This window comes from Setaria viridis, chromosome 9 (genome assembly GCF_005286985.2).
Source record: "Setaria viridis chromosome 9, Setaria_viridis_v4.0, whole genome shotgun sequence".
Lineage (NCBI taxonomy): Eukaryota > Viridiplantae > Streptophyta > Magnoliopsida > Poales > Poaceae > Setaria > Setaria viridis.
Window position 1 is genome coordinate 1,275,310 of NC_048271.2, and position 19,245 is coordinate 1,294,554.

Below are 19,245 nucleotides of genomic sequence, written 5' to 3' on the forward strand. Positions count from 1 at the left end.
TATATCGGTCTTTCAGCTCATGCAACTTGCTTCTACTATACTATATTACTACCATCTAATCAATCTAATGTACTTTGAAGGGATTAACTAATTCATTAAAGTGAAGAAAAAAGGTTATCAGATGCATGCATGCGCAGCTGATCCATCAAGTACGTGAGAATGATTTAGCTAGAGGCAAGAATCTTCCAACGGTGGCGTGGTAGTCTAAATTATAAGATATGTATGCGATTCGAAATTCAAATTTCGAACAGGAATAAGCCAAAGGCAGGCGCATTTGTCAGCATTTTCTGACAGATGGAATAATATAATCTGTGTAGTATAATGTACGTGCGCGGCCGTTTGCCGCCCGTGGCGTTGTTCCCAAGCAAAGCACAGGACGCCACGCTAGCGGCTAGGCTCCACCTTTTCCCACCTATAAATAGCAAGCAGCCGGAGAGCCAGCACAGTAGCGAGCCATCAGAACCACGGCCAACTCGGGAGCTAGAGTCAAGCTGTAGAGAGCTGTGCGCTGCCGATCGAGCATGGACGCGGTGGCGGCGGCGGCGGCGATGATAAGGCACCGGACGGTGGAGGCGAACGGCATCGCGATGCACGTGGCGGAGGCCGGCGACGAGGGGAGCCCGCGGGTGGTGGTGTTCCTGCACGGCTTCCCGGAGCTCTGGTACTCGTGGCGCCACCAGATGGAGCACCTCGCCGCGCGGGGATACCGCTGCGTCGCGCCCGACCTCCGTGGCTACGGCTCCACCGACGCGCCGCCCGACGTCGCCTCTTACTCCGCCTTCCACGTCGTCGGCGACGTCGTCGCCCTCCTCGACGCGCTCGGCCTCCACAAGGTACGCAAGCACGCGGGATCCATCATCATCTTCGCTAGCTGGATGTTTGATACAAAGTACTAACATTCGAGGGTCACATTGATGCTAATTAGGAGGACTAAACATAAGTTAATTATAAACTAATTGCAGAACCTCTATACTAATTCGCGAGACGAATCTATTAAGCCTAATTAATCTATCATTAGCAAATAGTTATTGTAGCACCACATTATCAAATCATGAACTAATTAGGTTTAATAGATTCATCACACGAATTAGACTCCATCTGTGCAATTAGTTTTGTAATTAAATTATATTTAATACTTCTAAACATCCGATGTGACATGTCCTAAAGTTTAGAACGCCGGATCCAAACATACCCTTAATTAGTGCCCTCTAGGCCTGTACTCACTTCAGAGTAGGATATTGTAACGCAAGCAGTTGCCACGTCCATCCCAAACCTTTCAAAAAAAAAATTATTCATGCCTGTGGGGTGCCTTGTTTTCCTTTTCATCACAAATTTCTAATCAAAAAACTGGCGACGTGCCAAGAGGAAAATCCAAACCAGCTGAAGAAAGAAGATGCTAGCGGGGGCTAGATTACGTGCAGGGAAAGATCCGTTTTGTTGCATTCCGTGCCGTCCAGGAACATGGGCCAACACACGGTATGGCCTATGGCGCGCGTGTTCCACCTGCTCCTAAAAAATACACAAAAAATGCTATTTTCCAGCGTCATGTAGGTTGTACTGTGGCACGGCGTACATTCAAATTAGCTTATTTTGTTTACACAATCATCTAATGTCTATCAATATATACGAATGTTGTCAACTTGAAAACATGGTGCATGAATATATACATGTTCTAATGTTCTATCAAGTGTGTACATATCACTGCATATAGAAGGTTGTTTGGTTCTGCGCCGAAAATTGACGTCTGGGTGAGATTTCTACCATGTTTTGCTTGTTGTTTCCGAGGCGTACCCATTAACCAAGCAATAACCAGTATTTCTATGGTGCCGTCCCAGCTGCAGCACTTTATCTGCAGCTTGCCCGGTTTCTATCCAATGAGTTCAACTTTTCGAAATGAGGAGATTATATACGGTAGCACTGTCTCTAAAAGGGAAAAAAAAATGGCACCCTAGAGAGACGTCAATTCCTCTGAAGTCTTAACGTAACCTTTTTTTTCTGTATTTTTTAAAATTCTTTCTTTTCTTTATGACTGAAAAAATGGGTACGAGCAGTACAGTAGTAATACCAGGCACTTCGATTCTTAACACTACTTCTAAGTTGCAGCTTGCAGGCACGGGAATTTTTTTATTTAAAAAAAGAATTGCACGATGGATTTATAGGAATTGGAATGAACAACCTTGAAGCTGACCTGGCACATATGGTTGTTGCATTGCCATTGTGAAGGTGTTCGTTGTTGGTCACGGCTGGGGCGCCATCACCGCGTGGTACCTGTGCCTGTTCCGGGCGGACCGCGTGACGGCGCTGGTGAACGCCAGCGCGCCCTTCATGCGCCACGTCTTCATCCGCGCCGGCGCCGCCGCCGTCAAGACCACCGACCACTACAACCGCACCTACGGGCCCACCTACTACATCTGCCGCTTCCAGGTATCTCTTTCTTCTATTCCTACTGCTGCTACCACCACTTTGCAATATAATTACCGTATCATATACCCTGCATTTCTCCGTCAATATGTGGTAATTTTCTCGCATCTGCCGGATCGATCGGAGCCTGCTAGCTAGCTTTCTACTCTACCATACAAATTCACAGCACGTAGTTGTTGGCTTATCATCGTGGGATCGATGGGAGCTGTGGTTTGGTTTATATAGAGCAGCAGGGAGGGATTCAGGGGGAGCAAATCAACCAGGCAGTGCGAGGCTGCCATTAATCTCTCTGCTTCCCATAACAAATCAAAACCTTCCATTCCATCATCTTGCACGAGCTGGATCGGATTTTGTGATTTTATAAGATGGCCGGGTGCACGCGCGGTGCAGGAGCCCGGGGTTGCAGAGAGGGAGTTCTCTCCCGCCAACGCCCGGTACCTCATGAGGCAGATCCTGTGCAACCGTTTCTCCCCCGACGCGTCCGGCGGCGACAAGCCGGGGTCGACGACCGACGACGAGCCGCTGCCCCCGTGGCTGACGGAGGCGGACCTGGACCACTACGCGTCGGAGTTCGAGCGGACGGGGTTCACGGGCGGCCTCAACTACTACCGCAACATGGACCGGAACTGGGAGCTGGCGGCGCCGTGGGCGGACGCCAAGGTGCTGGTGCCCACCAGGTTCGTCATCGGCGACGGCGACCTCACGTACCACTACCCGGGCATCCAGGACTACATCCACAAGGGCGGGTTCAAGGCCGACGTCCCGCTGCTCGAGGACGTCGTCGTCATCCCCGGCGCCGGCCACTTCATCCAGCAGGAGAAGGCCGGCGAGGTCAGCGAGCACATCCACGACTTCATCTCCAGGTTCTGATGCCTAGACAATGCATCATATACACGTGATCTATACCTGTGTAGTAACTGTGCTGTGTTTCGAGCCACTTAAGCCTCGATGCCTGTCTATTTATTGTTGCTTGCTAAATTCAGTGTGGAATGATGGATACCTTATTATTTCAAGGTACATGGTGTGGTCGATACCTGAAATGATGTGTTTGAAATTTCGGTGTACACATGTTGTATGATGCGCTGTCTCCTAAATTAACATTGCTTGCAAATTTCCTACATTGTATAATGAGAAATAGGACAGGCCCCCGCGTTTGTCGAGTGTTGCTTTCGTATACAAAGAAGCTCTCAGTGTAGCCACTCCGCCTTGGCCCGGTTTGAACTTGGCCCATGTAAAATTTCCCGATCGGACTCGCGAAAAAGGCAACTGCTGTGAGCCTGTGTGCGTCAGATGCAAGCAGAGTCCGTACGTTTGCGTTCCGTCTCCCTCGAAAGCGGATCCCTACTCGACCTTAGCCTTAGCCGTGTTTGTTCGGACTTTCAGCTTCAGCCACCAGAAGCGGAAAGTCCAAACAAACTTTCGAGTCAGCTTTTCGTGGACCAAAAGTTATGAAAAGTCATATTACAACGGAAAGCTGAAAAGGAGCAAAAAAAAAAAAGGCTTCTCGCGAGCTTTCAGCCGTAATTACCCGGCTGCCATCGGTAAAAGGCCCGAAACGGTACGCTTCTTTTTTTTCTTTCCCCGTCCGCCTCCTCCTCCCCAACCCTATCCCCACCGCGCCACCCTCCCCATCCCGTGGCGCCGTCCGCATCTCGCGCCGCCCTCCCCATCCCGTCGCGTTGCGCTCCTCATCCCCACGCGCTTGTCGCGCCGCCCTCCCTTCGGTCCTCGCCCCTGCACGCGCCGCCCGTCCTCCGCCCATGTTCGCGCCGCTCGCCACCCCTGCTCGCACCCCTGTTCTCCCCTCACGCCCGGACCCTGCTCGCCCGGCCCCTACTTGTGGACGTCGCTCGTCGTCCCTCCACCCATTGTCGGCCGGCCCCTATTCGCCCCTCTTCGCCCGGCCCCTGCTCGTGGACATCGCCCAGCTCGTGCTCGTGGACGTCACCCGATCTGCAGCAAGGTGAGCACCACATCCCCTAGAATCATGGTAGCCTAGAATCATGGTTTAGGAGCTTTGAGTCATGGATTAGGATTTGGAATCGCCAATCTGTTTCTATGCAATCATGAACAAAAACTCTCTGTCTAGATGGAGAACAAAGGAAAGGGCAGGGGAAAGAGCAACGAAACTGAAAAGGTTGTATGCCAAGCAGATTGGGAAAATCCTGAAATGACTACAATTTTTCGTAACATTGTTGTTGAGGAGATTGAAGCTGGGAATACTGAAATGACTACAATTTTTCGTAACATTGTTGTTGAGGAGATTGAAGCTGGGAATAGGCATCTACGTACACTGAATGCAAGAGGCTATAAGAACTTGCGGTACAAGTTTTTCAGTCAAACAGGAAAAAATTATACCCAGAAATAGCTGAAAAAACTGTTGGGATAACTTGAAGACCTTGTATAGGTTTTGGAATCGCTTTGGAGCGATTCTGGCCTTGGAAGGCATCCTGTTTTGGGGATACCTACAGAAAGTGATGAATGGTGGGAGAGAAATATAAAGGTTAGCAATCTGTAATGTGAATGTTCATTGGAATTCTTTGTACTATATGCAATTGACTAATCAGTTTGTATTTTCTCTGTTTTTTTACAGGGGTACCTCAGGAGGGAGAAAAAGGCATTCCGTTATGCTCCTTCGCCATGTTTGAAACAATGGGAAATTATGTTTGAGAAGAGTCATATCTCAGGCATGCATTCCTGGTGAAGAAGGTGGTGGGGACAGCATTCCCAATGAAGTAGAGGGGGACGATGATCCAATTTATGAAATAGGGAGTGATCAATTCACACCCACATCATCTGCACGCACCGAACTGAAGAGGAAGGTGAAATCTGGTAGCCCTAGGAAAATTAGCCCAAGGAAGAAAGGGAAGAATCCTATGGTGAGGGTGATGTCACGTATGGTGGATGATGTGATTAGTTCCAACTCTGTGACTTCCAAAGCATTGACTGGTGACTTCACACGTAAGTCGGTTAGAGAGGTTATGGCATTGGTTAAAGAATGTGGAGCTGTAGAAGGAAGTGATGAACATTACATTGCAACACAGTTGTTCAATCATTCTGCAAATCGTGAAATTTTTTTGTCTAGCTTTGACACCAATGAAGGAAGGTTCAATTGGCTGAAGAGATGCTATGAAGAAACAAAGAAGTAGTCGGCCATGGAAGAATTATTTCTTTATCCTATATATCTAGCTATTGTTATTTGTGTAAAACTCTATATTTGCACCTTGTGAGATATTTGTGAGCTTCTATTAGTTGTGGTAAACTCTATATTTGTGCCTTGTGAGGTATTTGTGAGCTTCTGTTAGTTATGTGAAACTCTATATTTGTATCAAACTTGTTCTACCTAGTTACTGTTATTTATACTAGACTTGTGATGTTGGTCTCCATGTGTCTTTATATGGATGAGTTCTGCAAGTGATGAATCAAGTGATGAATATTCCAAGTTGTTGGAAATTGCAGTTGGGCAACAGAAAAAGATGAATCGGTTGATCAATGCTGCAAACATGTTTGGTATGTATCATGATCAAACTTATCTAAACAAGTCAGGAAGGAGACAACCTGAGGTGACAGTTATCAATGGGTTACTACCAGTTTGAACAGACATAGATCATGTTATAGAATGTTCAGGATGATAAGGGCAGTTTTTGATAGTTTGCATGAAACATTAATTACCAACTATGGGTTGAAATCAACTACGGGTATGCATTCCATTGAAAGTTTGGCCATGTTTTTATGGATAGTAGGTGGTTCGGTCAAGTTGAGGATAGATTTTAGTGATCCACAGACTATCAATAGAAAGTTCAATCATGTGTTGAATTGCTTGAACAAAATGGTTGCAGACATTATTAAACCAAAAGATCCAGATTTTTCTACAGTTAATCATAAACTACAAGAGCATCGATTTTCACCTCATTTTCATGGTGCTATTGGAGCAGTTGATGGAACTTATATCCCTGTAGTTGTGCCTTCTACTGAACAGATTACGCATTTTGGTCGGTACCGATGTACCACTCAGAATGTATTAACTGTATGTGACTTCGATATGAGATGCACTTTTGTTGTTGCTGGATGGTCTGGTTCAGTGCATGACACAAGGGTTTTTAATGAAGCATTGCAGAAATATGCTGACAAATTTCCTTTTTCGCCATAAGGTACAAAAATATGGCACCTACAATTTTTTTATTAAATGGACCATATATTATTACTAACATCTTGGAAATATGTGTAGGAAAGTACTACCTTGTTGTCTCGGGTTATCCTAACCGGAAGGGTTTTCTTTCACCATACAAAGGAGAGAAGTATCATTTACCAGAGTTTCGACAAGGTCCAGAGCCAAGAGGTAAAAAAGAAGTGTTCAATCACTTACATTCATCACTACGGAATGTGATTGAAAGGTCTTTTGGTGTTCTCAAAATAAAGTGGAGCATATTACAAAAAATATCGAGTTATCCAATGGAAAAGCAAACAAGGATTATAATTGCATGTATGGCCCTACACAACTTTATTAGAGAAAGTGCTTTGACTGATGAACTTTTTGGCATGCGTGATCAAAATGAAGACTTTGTTCCAAGTGTTGGTCAAGCAACATCATCTCAGCCGCAAGCATATGGACATGAAGAGAGCGACATGAATGGTTTTCGTGATAGTATTGCCGATGCTTTGATGGCCATGAGAGAGTAGTGTAATGTCGCTTGAACATGTTTGTGACTTATAAATGTATGGATAATGATCCGTTAAATTTATTATAATTATATTGCCAACAAAGTCTATGAATAATTGTGCATGAAACAAATAGAATCAGTACGTACACATAGGGGTAATAGGGACATTGTACATCGCTTCCAGCCACTCTCATCCTCGGAGAAGCTGGGTTGCCAAACAGACCCCAGCTTTCAAAAAGCTAGCTTTCAGAAAGCCAGCATTCCAGGATGGAAAGCTAGAAGCCAGCTTTCGAAAAGCAAAAGCTAAAACAAACATGGCCTAGTTGTACTAAAGGACTGGCTGATCCATGCCCATCGCTGATCATATCATCCTAATGATTTTCATAAATTTCCTAGCCCACAGCATATACAATTGGCAGCAATGAAAGATCCTCGAGGTCTAACCCAGTATCATATAGTTTAATTGGCTGTTCATCCTCGTTCCTCGAGGTCTAACCCAGCAAATACACAAGAAAATGATCACGAGCAACTCTGGGAGAATTATTAAACACGACATCAATTTTGGTGGAAATCTTAATCAGTTTGATGACCATTCGGCCGGTTCTCGAGATGTAGTATGACTCATATTGCAGAAGAGAACCGTAGTTTCAGATTACGGCATAATACACAACACATCACAGCATCCAAAGAGAGCCGAAAATTGCAGAAGACAAGGAATAAATTCTGGATTCGGGGAAAGTTCTGGGGCAGATGTGAGTCCGCTGTTTACCCTTTCCTAAACTGCAACGGGCCAGGTTTGTTCGTGTTGAGGACGAAGACCTTAAGGTCGAGTAGGGATCCGCTGTGGCTAAGTTCAAACCGGGCCAGGGCGGAGTGGCTACACTGAGAGCTTCTTTGTATAGGAAAGCAACACTTGACAAACGCGGGGGCCTGTCCTATTTCTCATTATACAATGTAGGAAATTTGCACGCAATGTTAATTTAGGAGACAGCGCATCATACAACACATCATTTCACGTATCGACCACACCATGTACCTTGAATAATTACTACACAGGTATAGATCACGTATATATGATGCATTGTCTAGGCATCAGAACTTGGAGATGAAGTCGTGGATGTGCTCGCTGACCTCGCCGGCCTTCTCCTGCTGGATGAAGTGGCCGGCGCCGGGGATGACGACGACGTCCTCGAGCAGCGGGACGTCGGCCTTGAACCCGCCCTTGTGGATGTAGTCCTGGATGCCCGGGTAGTGGTACGTGAGGTCGCCGTCGCCGACGACGAACCTGGTGGGCACCAGCACCTTGGCGTCCGCCCACGGCGCCGCCAGCTCCCAGTTCCGGTCCATGTTGCGGTAGTAGTTGATGGCGCCCGTGAACCCCGTCCGCTCGAACTCCGACGCGAAGTAGTCCAGGTCCGCCTCCGTCAGCCACGGGGGCAGCGGCTCGTCGTCGGTCGTCGACCCCGGCTTGTCGCCGCCGGACGCCTCGGAGGTGAAACGGTTGCACAGGATCTGCCTCATGAGGTACCGGGCGTTGGCGGGAGAGAACTCCCTCTCTGCAACCCCGGGCTCCTGCATCGCGCGTGCACCCGGCCATCTTATAAAATCACAAAATCCGATCCAGCTCATGCAAGATGATGGAATGGAAGGTTTTGATTTGTTATGGGAAGCAGAGAGATTAATGGCAGCCTCGCACTGCCTGGTTGATTTGCTCCCCCTGGATCCCTCCCTGCTGCTCTGCTGCTCTATATAAACCAAACCACAGCTCCCATCGATCCCACGATGATAACCCAACAACTACGTGCCCTACTCTACTACTGGTGCGCGTGCATTCCTCCGATCCGCCGCATGGCACACGTTGGCCGCAGTTAATGGCGCCGGTGATCCTACGGACGTTCGTGCACTGCTCCTGCTGCGCCGGCAGGATCCGCAGGGCCATCAAGAACTACCTGGGTACGTTACGGCGTCGTCGGGAAGCATTCTAATCTAGGAGTAATTAACACGGCAATGAACTGATGAAATGCATGCAGGGGTGGAGGAGGTGTGGGTGTCGGTGGACACGGGGCTCGTCGTCGTCGCCGGCACGAACCTCGACGCGTCGCTCCTCAGGTGGCGGGTCCAGTCCATGATCAGAAAGAAGCACCGCGTCGACATCGTCAGCGACGGCGCCGCGGAGGAGCAGCCGCAGTACGCCCTGCCGCCACCTGGGTACCCGTACCCCTACCACTACCAGTACCCGTACAACAGCGGCGGCGGCGGCGGGATGGTGCCGCACCTGGGCCCTCCTCCTGCCTACGCCCAGCCGCCGGCGCCCTACCCGTACGCGGCCGCGGCCGCGGCCCTCGGCTGGGTGCCGGAGCCCCCGCAGCACCTGCTCCAGTACGTGCCGGCCGAGCTGCTGCACGCGCGCCGCCAGTACATGCCCAACGAGGCGCCGCTCTGGTTGAACGACGAGAACCCCAACGGCTGCTGCTCCGTCCAGTGATGGCGGCCGCCGGCGTATGGTTGGAGCTAGCGAGAGTTCTTTTTGTCATGCATGCTCACGTACTGGATCTGCTGTTGCTTTCCAATTGATAGATCGTGCACGTGTCTTCTTTTCATTTTTAACTATAGTGTGTTGGTAGTAGGAGTAGCTGCTAGCAGTTAGCAGGTATGCGCGCGCGTGCCGCTACACATGCCAGTGCCAGCCACATGAGCGACTCTTGTCTTGTGTGCAGGCCTGCAGGGTTCATTTTCACTACCCTGTTGCCTGTTGGACGCTGCATGCTGGTTCACTAGCTAGTTGCAATTATCAATAAGCATTTCGCCATTTCGGTATGGTTTGAATAAAATGTTGTCAAGTTTGCTTATCACGGTCACAGATCATGACAGCTTTTTCGTTCCCCTGGAAGTTTGGAGTGCTTCCATATGTAATGGATTATTTTACAGACCGTGAATCTGAAGACTTTGGTGCCCTGTCAGGCTATCAACTCGATATAAGGCTATCAATCTGTTGAAATTACTCTTGTATTCGGAAATTTAGAATGATATAAGGCAACATTATATTTGGCAATAATTAATGCACGTAATCAGAGGTCCATTTGCTTTCTAAAGAAACGGCGAGCACGACAGTGCTGTGAATTTACCGGTTTAATTTGTATGGTAGAGTAGAAAGCTAGCTAGCAGGCTCCGATCGATCCGGCAGATGCGAGAAAATTACCATACACTCTACCAAGCGATACGATACGTACAGTAGAAATGCAGGGCATATGATACGGTAATTGTACTGCAAAGTGGTAGTAGTAGCCACTGTAGCAGCAGTAGGAATAGAAGAAAGAGATACCTGGAAGCGGCAGATGTAGTAGGTGGGCCCGTAGGTGCGGTTGAAGTAGTCGATGGGCTTGACGGCGCCGGCGCCGGCGCGGATGAAGACGTGGCGCATGAAGGCCACGCTGGTGTTCACCAGCGCCGTCACGCGGTCCGCCCGGAACAGGCACAGGTACCACGCGATGATGGCGCCCCAGTCGTGACCAACAACGAACACCTTCACAATGACAATGCAACAACCATATGAGGCAGGTCAGCTTCATGTTCATCAGTTCCAATTCCTATAAATCCATCGTGCAATTCTTTTTTTAAAAAAAAAAATCCCGTGCCTGCAAGCTGCAACTTAGAAGTAGTGTTAAGAATCGAAGTGCCTGGTATTACTACTGTACTGCTCGTACCCATATTTTCAGTCATAAAAAAAGGAAAGAATTTTAAAAAATACAGAAAAGAAAGGTTACGTTAAGACTTCAGAGAATCGACGTCTCTCTAGGGTGCCATTTTTTTTCTTTTTAGGGGCAGTGCTACCGTATATAATCTCCTCATTCCGAACAGTTGAACTCATTAGGTTGAAACCGGACAGGCTGCAGCTATCTGCAGGTGGGACGGCACCATAGAAATACTGGTTATTGCTTGGTTAATGGTTAGGAAACAGCAAGCATGGTAGAAATCCCACCCAGGCGTCAATTTTCGGCGCCACAGGTGGGACGGCACGGAATGCAACAAACGGATCTTACGTCCTAATCTAGCCCCCGCTAGCATCTTCTTTCTTCAGCTGGTTTGGATTTTCCTCTTGGCACGTCGCCAGTTTTTTGGATTAGAAATTTGTGATGAAAAGGAAAACAAGGCACCCCACAGGCATGAATAATAATTTTTTATTTGAAAGGTTTGAGATGGACGTGGCAACTGCTTGCCTTACCATATCCTACTCTGAAGTGAGTACAGGGCCTACAGGGCACTAATTAAGGTAGCTAGCGAAGATGATGATGGATCCCGCGTGCTTGCGTACCTTGTGGAGGCCGAGCGCGTCGAGGAGGGCGACGACGTCGCCGACGACGTGGAAGGCGGAGTAGGAGGCGACGTCGGGCGGCGCGTCGGTGGCGCCGTAGCCACGGAGGTCGGGCGCGACGCAGCGGTATCCCCGCGCGGCGAGGTGCTCCATCTGGTGGCGCCACGAGTACCAGAGCTCCGGGAAGCCGTGCAGGAACACCACCACCCGCGGGCTCCCCTCGTCGCCGGCCTCCGCCACGTGCATCGCGATGCCGTTCGCCTCCACCGTCCGGTGCCTTATCATCGCCGCCGCCGCCGCCGCCGCGTCCATGCTCGATCGGCAGCGCACAGCTCTCTACAGCTTGACTCTAGCTCCCGAGTTGAGCGTGGTTCTGATGGCTCGCTACTGTGCTGGCTCTCCGGCTGCTTGCTGTTTATAGGTGGAACGGTGGAGCCTAGCCGCTAGCGTGGCGTCCTGTACTTTGCTTGGCAAGAGGAGGAAGAGGAGGCTGGGACTCTGGGAGGTGTGGACGATCCAAGTGGGGCGGCCGTATTGGGTGCGGGAGGGTCAAACTGTGCGCGCGGCAGCGTGAGCGTGACGTCAACTCTGACGCATCTCTCTCTCGCGCGCGCGCGAACGCTCCGTTCCGTGCCCATGGCACTATGGCATGGCGGGCATGGGTTACTGGTGCGGCGGCTCCGGCGAACACGTGTATGTCATGGGCGCGCGCATGCGGCTAGCGGCATCCACCGCCCAGCGGTTGCGCTCTCGAGACTGTCACTGTCAGCACGGATGAGCTTTGGTGTCACGGGTTCGCCGTCACGTGACGGGGACGTCGATCCGTATCGCCAATTCGCCATGCTACAATTTGGTTGGTTTAGGCTTCACAACGAAATTCAAGTTTGGCTTGAATTTGGGAGTGCATGCGGGATATTTATGTATGATTTTCAAGTCTGAAAGACAAGCAGTTTGAGTCTCGAGATGATGATCGAGCAACGGTCTGAGATCACAAAAGAACGCAGGACAGGAGACGACGGTCGACGGCCAACGGCCAATAATCGTTGGCGAGATTTTTGCTCCGAGTTTAAATTTTCTGTATGGAGTTGAATGAAGACGAATCTGAATCAGGACCAGCTCCTGGCCCTGGAGGCGGTTGGGCACCTGTAGTTGCCGCTTGGTTCGCTGGGTTTTGGAACAGATGCCACGCTCGTAGTGGGCTGTAGCATGTACTCCCTACTAAAAAAAACAGGCCGTTAGCACATTAACTAAAGAGTACTATTAAGCATTTAGACTACTGTACGTACTTGCTGGGAATAGCTTCAGAAATTCGGTATAGGGCCAAACAGGCATTAGCTTCAGAAATTCAGAAATTCGCCTGGAGGCCGAAGAAGCCGCCGCCGGCCGCCGAATCAATCCTCCTCCTTCGCGGGCTTGGTCACCATCCGCCCGTCCAGCCGCATCTCCATCGGTTCCGTCGCGTCGCCGTCGGATCCCTGCTCGGTCGCGGACTCTGCTTCTCTTCTGATTTCAATCCAACTCGTTAGCGCCACACGTTGCCACGTCGCGGAGACGTAGTTGGGCCAATTGGGCCAGATCAACCTATTAGCCTGCACCGTCAATGGGCGAAAAAACAGTCTATTGCTGCGTTCCCTGATTTCTATGGGACTTGTTTGTGCTGATCTTTATCTTTATTCAAAAAAAAATGTTTGTGCTGATTTAGAAGTCTATCATCGGCGTGCTCTAGAGTCTAGTGCATAGTTTCACGTGGGCAAATTAGGAAGGTTTGGATCCATAGGCTGAAAATGGATCAAATTGGATGTTTGATACCAATTATAATTAAACATGAACTAATTATAAAACTAACTGCATAAACGAGGCTAATTCGCGATACAAATCTATTAAGCCTGATTAATTCATAATTAGCACATATTTACTGTAGCATCATATGGGCTAATCATGGACCATTTAGGCTTAGTAGATTCGTCTCGCGAAATAGCTATCATTTATGTAATTAGTTTTATTATTAGACTATATTTAATACTCGTGCAAACATTCAACGTGATTTAGTCCGGGTATCCAAACCCCCGTTTCGTGCTGGATTTGCTGGGAAATGGTCTGGAGTGAGGTACTGTGTTCTGAACTACTGTCAGAACTTGAAGTGTTCTGAAGCTATCTGTTCAATCAGAGTTGATCTGCCTGTGCTGTGTGCAGTCACAAACTCGGTTCAGGAGTCAGGACTCTTGAGTAGTTTGGAGGTAAAATAAATCACATAGCAGTTCACCTATCAGGAGCTAATTTGCAAGTTTCTCTTGTAACAACATTATGAAATTTACTCAAATTTATATATGACAGCTTCAGCTCAACCTGAACACAACGTCTAGACTGATGAAATAACAATATTAATTATGTTGGTTATGTTAAAGACACAAGCACAACGTACCATTTATGACGCGCAGGCTGATGTACGTCTACTGTCGCGTGGCACAAACAAGAATCAGTGCTAAATGCAGAGTTTAATTATTCAGACGTTTAAATCTCTTGAAAAGAAAACATGCGAGGGTCACAGGCAACCAATGATCAGGCCTGCCATGAAACACCCATATAGATTATATGCTAAAACAAGAATACTAGCTATCTCAATTATGCAAAAACAAGCAAAAGCCCACGCACAATGTACCATCTAACACGCACAACATATCAATTCGTCTACTGCCGCATGTCACAAGAAGGATCTAGTGCCAAAAGCAACTGCTGCTGTCCCACACCGTGTGCACTGTCAAATGCAGAGTTTATTATTCAGATGTTCGAGTAAAGAGTACTATTAGGAGGTCGTTAGCACATTAACTAAAGAGTACTATTAAGCATTTAGACTACTGTACGTATTTGCTGGGAATAGCTTCAGAAATTCGGTATAGGACCAAACAGGCCCTTACTTTCTTTATAGGGCCAGCAGCAGTTTAGGACAGCCAACAAATGGCCGGGCCTGTCATGAAACATCATATCTGACAGTAGAGAGAGAACAGCTCTCGCTTAATCAACAGCGCTGTATATATATAACTTTTTCCTAGCAGCACGAACACAAATAAAAGCAACAAAAGAAAACCTCTGCACTCCAAAACAAACAAATCGTATTTCAGTAATTATATTCCGATCCCTTCGTCAAGCAGGCATGTCAAGCTTCCTCCTCGTCGTCGACCTCGAACATCTCTTAGGCGTACCCATACTCGGTACCGCTCTATGATGGCTATCTCTTTGTCCGACAACCCATCGCATTTTAGGAGCGGGTCATCCTGTGATCCGTGGCTGTCTCTTTGTTCGACAACCCATCGTATTTTAGGAGCGGGTCGTCCTGTGGTCCGTCCGTGTAAATGGTTCTTCAGGAGCAGGTTGGATGATGTGGTAACGTTCCTATTTTGTAGGGGGTTCGGCATGTTAAATGGTCATGCCTATCCTTGAAAAAAAAACTCACTTCCAATAGACAGCACTCACACTTCAGAGGGTGTTTAGGAGAACTTTGCTCTACAAAATTCAACTCCACCCCAATTGTCCATGCCAAAAAGACCTATGAACACCAATATTTTTTTTCCTAGCAACACGTTCGAATTAAAGCAAAACTGTCAAAATAAATCGTGAAAAAGGAAAACTCTGCAAAAAAAAAAACCACTGTATATATTCCATTATAATTACTACGTAGCTAATTATTTCCGATGCGCTGCACTGACTTGAACTACTAATAATTTCCCTGGGCGAAGTCCTCCTGGTCGGCGTCGTCCTCGACCTCGAACTCCTCGTACGCGTACCCATACTTTCGATGCTGCTCCAGGATGGCCATCTCCTTGTCATACAACGCCTTCATCCCTGCCGCGAGCTCGGCAAGGCTGTCCCGCATCTCCTGCTCCTCCAGGGACTCGGCGGGACGCAGGAGGAGATGCTCGGGGATGCCGCGAGCATACGTCGGGGGCCGCGCGCCTCCAGTGCCTTGACGTACTCGACGTCCAAGGCCACCACCTTGGTCTTCTTCTTCTTCGCTGCTCCTCCCGCGGCCTTATTGAGCCCCGCAAACGCCGGCGGCACGGGGTTTGCCGCCGCCGCGGCCTTCCGCGCATCCTCGGGGAGGTTGGTGACGCAGGTCTCGGAGTCGCTCCCGGAAGCCGCCTCCGCCACGGTTCCTTCCCCCGCAGCCGCGCGCCATCTTCAACAACTCAGCCTCGGGCACTACTTTTTGACCTGATTTTGAATTGGACACTACTTTTTCATCCAAATTTGGTTCGAAAATTGTTTCTGAAAGCAATACCTCCAGGGCAAATTGAACATGGCCCATTGGGTGAAAAACTTGACCTGATTTTGAATAGCGCCATGCATATGTACTGTCAAATGCAGAGTTAATTCATCAGACGCTCAAGTATCTTGAAAGAAAGCATGTCATCAGGGCGACCCCCGGTCCCATCTTATTCTTAGGCTCACAGCCAACCATTGGCCGGGCCTGTTATGGAACACATCTCACTTGCTTGATCCTATTACTTTTTTCCAGGCCAACACGAACTATAACGACAAAAAGGGGCAAACGAAACATGGCTAGTGCTAGTGGCAGCGGCGACGCGGAGGCGCGTGTTAGTGATGGATCATGGCACCCTCCGCACCGGCAGTGGGAGCGGGTCGTTGGGCTTCATCTTGTTCATGAAGGAGATGGCGATCTGGAGCATCTTCTGGAACTCGGTGAGGCTCTGCACGATGATGAGGCGCACGTCGCCGTTGAGGTCCTTGCAGCTGACGGTGCAGGACGACACGTCGGTGAAGGAGCGCGACGCCAGCGTCTTGGCCACCTCGTGGTTCCCGGACCGCAGCGCCGCCGAGGCGCCGTGGAGCTTCTGCATGGCGCTGCTCATGGTGACGCTGCAGTTGCCGAGGCACTTGCGGAAGTCGGGCACGCCGGTGTTGAACCCCGGGAGCTTGCCCTCGAAGATGGACGCCGCCACCGCGCCGGCCTCTGACGCCGCCTGCAGGGCCACCGCCACCAGAGCCTTCACGTCCACCTGCCCCGGGGCGCCCGCGATGCTGGCGCCCTGCCCCGGCGCCGCCGACGCGATCGCGTTCTGGATGTCGAGGAGTCGCTGCCCCAGCTCGCCCACGCACAGCTCCGGGAAGGGACCCGTCATGCAGGTCGCCACGATCGGGCTCGCGCCGGGCGACACGCGCGCGCAACCGGCGGCGTGGTGGAGGGCGGAGACGCAGAGGAACAGGAGGAGCAGGGACGTGCCCGTGGACGCCGCCATGATCTTCACCTCGTTCGAGCGATCTCTTCTTTGCCTGCTTGTGCTAGCAGAGACTTGTGCAGCAGCATCACTCCACCGCTCGCGCAGATATATGCGTCGACGGATCACTCAGGGAGTGGCTCTTCGACGGTGTGGTCGGGAGGCTTTTCCGACGATGGGGATGCATGGATGCGCGCGCGCATGGGAGGCCGCGCGAGAGCACAGGAATCGGGTCGCGCTCCGAAGCATTCCCGGGCGTTTCCTATTGTTTTCTTGGTTTGCATGCCATTGCGTGGTCTGAATGTCTCTGAGTCTGAACTCTGATCCATCATCCTACCCCTTGCCGTGTGCTAAGCACCAACGCACGGGAAGTCCCGACGTGCATCTGACTACGCGATCAGCGGCGGCAGGGAGAACTGGAGTTCGCTGACCGTTGACGAGAAGGCCACCTGGTACCTGGAGAAGATAAGGGAATAACAGCACATTCTCTCCATTTCTGCAGTGTACTGCTCTGTTTTTTTAAGGGTACAAGGACCTGCTACCTGAATCATACACGTACATGTGTGCACGTCTAAAGGAAGGGATTGGACATTCAGTGTGCCGGAAACACACAGTACTGAACAACTGAGCATAAAACTTGTGTGCTGTAAGCTGTAACCCGTGAAAGAACACGCAATGCAGGCGCGAAAGAAACGTTGCTTAGGTTCAGGTTACGTCGCGTTGATGGCGTGATGCTAAATGAAAGAGCTTGGTTGGCCCCAGCTAGTCCAAGTTGGCGATGACAAAAACAAAAGGTGAGATTAGTAACGCGATCCAAAAGTCGTGTACGACTTCTGCAAAATGGATGGTATCATCGGAAGATGATAGCTGCTGGCATCGAACTCTTTTGTTTTTTGGTCTGAAAATGCACTTACCTGAAACATTTACTTATGGAACATTATAGGGATACAATACCTTTGAAAGTCGTGCATGACTGATGCAAAAATGATACAATAAAAAAATCATCGAAGATGGCTTGCGCATTTGATTACTGGCAACATATTTGACTTGTTAGACGGAACATGGCAAGATAGATGATTCTTTTTGATGCTGGTATCGATCTCTAATATGTCGTAGTGTGTTGTCTTATTGTCGTAGCTGCCGTTGACAACCACCCATGCATGTGGCCACCACCAGCAGTTGGGCGCAGACGTTGCTTGGCAAAGCTAACAAAATTCCAGAAAATCTACAAACCAGCAACGACCCCGCTGCTGAACGTTGTTTCGTCTCTGAAAAGGATTGGGAGATGAAGTTGAATGGGATTAGCAGTTTTTTTTCCCTTCCGATGATGACAGGGAGATCAATTAGCACTTGAGCAACACTTCATTTGACTTCCGAACCACTTGCTTGCAATCCTCTTCTTCTTCTTTTTTTTATTCCAGACAATGGACCCCAAGAAATACAATAATAACAAAAATTGGAACGTACACTCCGTACTGAAGATGATGTTCACATGCACATTTGTTTTGGGCTGAAAGAAATTAAACACACACACATCTCTCTGGCTTGCCAATCCTGGCAATACATTACATCACAATAACCCCCGTCACCATACAAATTAGAACAAACACAGCCTTTGGACATGTAACAATTCACCATGCAAACGACTCCACAGTTGATGATCGATCAGCGGCCCATCCCCTGTGCCGCCGGCGCGTACATGGCTTGTCCGGCGCCGGCGCCGCGCTGGGCGTTGAGGTCCCATCCGAGTTCGGGGTCGAAGCCGCGGGCCTTGAGCTCCTTGTACTGCTGGCAGAGCGCGCAGGGCTCGCAGCAGAAGTGGACGCAGCAGTCGCAGCAGGGGTTCTCCGGGAGGCCGAACTGAGCGCGCATCTTGGAGCGGTAGGTGCAGGAGTAGATCCACTGGCACCCCGTGAGGTAGGCCAGCAGCGCGTACAGCGCCCCGCTCGTCCCGCACGACGTCGCGCCCCGGTCCACGATCTCGGCGACGCGCCCGAACGTGATGCACGGGCACCAGCACGTCAGGCAGCACAGCCCGCAGTCGTCGAAGCAGTCGAAGAGCCCCGAGGACCACTGGCTGGTGGCGTTGCCGGCGGCGACAGGCGGGCCGCCCACGGGGACGCCGGTCACCGGCGCCGCCGCCGCCGCGTCGCTGGGCTTCGCCGGATACATCGTCTTGGTCGGACGCTGGGGTGTGGAGCGAGCTGGCGTTGCTTGTAACAGCTAGCTAGCACACGTACAGAGCAGAGCACAGAGCTGCAGCCGTGTCTTCTTGCACGGTGCCAAGTCGCGTTTGCGCTTGCCGTTGCTGGGGATGAAGGAGCGAGCCGTGGTGCTCTTATATAGGGGCCGGTGGCGAGCAAGTGGCGCATCGGTCTGATCCGGTTCGGCGGTTCGCCCAGCCAGCCAGAGGGGTGGTCTCGTTGACCAGCCGGTGCAGGAGCTTGGCCGCAGTGCGCGGTGAAGACGACAGGGAACTCTCCTCCGCACTGCACATGGGCCTCCGCCCCCTCCTTTTCGGTTGCGGGTGCGTTTGATCTGATCAATTCGTTGGCGCGTAACGTGTTTGTGGCAATACCAAAGTCTGCGGTCGTCGACGCCTGCGTACGCAACGAGG

General features: G+C 50.0%; 4 protein-coding genes across 4 annotated transcripts; 1 reads left to right on the forward strand and 3 right to left on the reverse strand.

Annotated features, from left to right (window-relative positions):
- Positions 1-417: 417 nt before the first annotated feature.
- On the forward strand, positions 418-3,539 carry LOC117837024 (epoxide hydrolase 3). The gene is made up of 3 exons (XM_034716574.2): positions 418-833; positions 2,224-2,424; positions 2,812-3,539. Exons 1-3 carry the CDS (start codon positions 522-524, stop codon positions 3,289-3,291), a joined length of 993 nt encoding a protein of 330 aa, XP_034572465.1. The 5' UTR covers positions 418-521; the 3' UTR covers positions 3,292-3,539.
- A 4,456-nt stretch (positions 3,540-7,995) lies between these two features.
- Positions 7,996-12,032, reverse strand: LOC117840768 (epoxide hydrolase 3). The gene is made up of 3 exons (XM_034721298.2): positions 11,395-12,032; positions 10,405-10,605; positions 7,996-8,654 (listed from the first exon to the last, which is right to left on the reverse strand). Exons 1-3 carry the CDS (start codon positions 11,704-11,706, stop codon positions 8,175-8,177), a joined length of 993 nt encoding a protein of 330 aa, XP_034577189.1. The 5' UTR covers positions 11,707-12,032; the 3' UTR covers positions 7,996-8,174.
- A 2,170-nt stretch (positions 12,033-14,202) lies between these two features.
- Positions 14,203-17,866, reverse strand: LOC117836698 (uncharacterized). Its single transcript, XM_034716171.2, has one exon. The coding sequence runs from the start codon at positions 16,647-16,649 to the stop codon at positions 15,999-16,001; it is 651 nt and encodes a 216-aa protein (XP_034572062.1). The 5' UTR covers positions 16,650-17,866; the 3' UTR covers positions 14,203-15,998.
- Positions 17,867-18,010: 144 nt separating this feature from the next.
- On the reverse strand, positions 18,011-18,955 carry LOC117836700 (cell number regulator 10). Its single transcript, XM_034716173.2, has one exon. The coding sequence runs from the start codon at positions 18,798-18,800 to the stop codon at positions 18,294-18,296; it is 507 nt and encodes a 168-aa protein (XP_034572064.1). The 5' UTR covers positions 18,801-18,955; the 3' UTR covers positions 18,011-18,293.
- Positions 18,956-19,245: the final 290 nt, after the last annotated feature.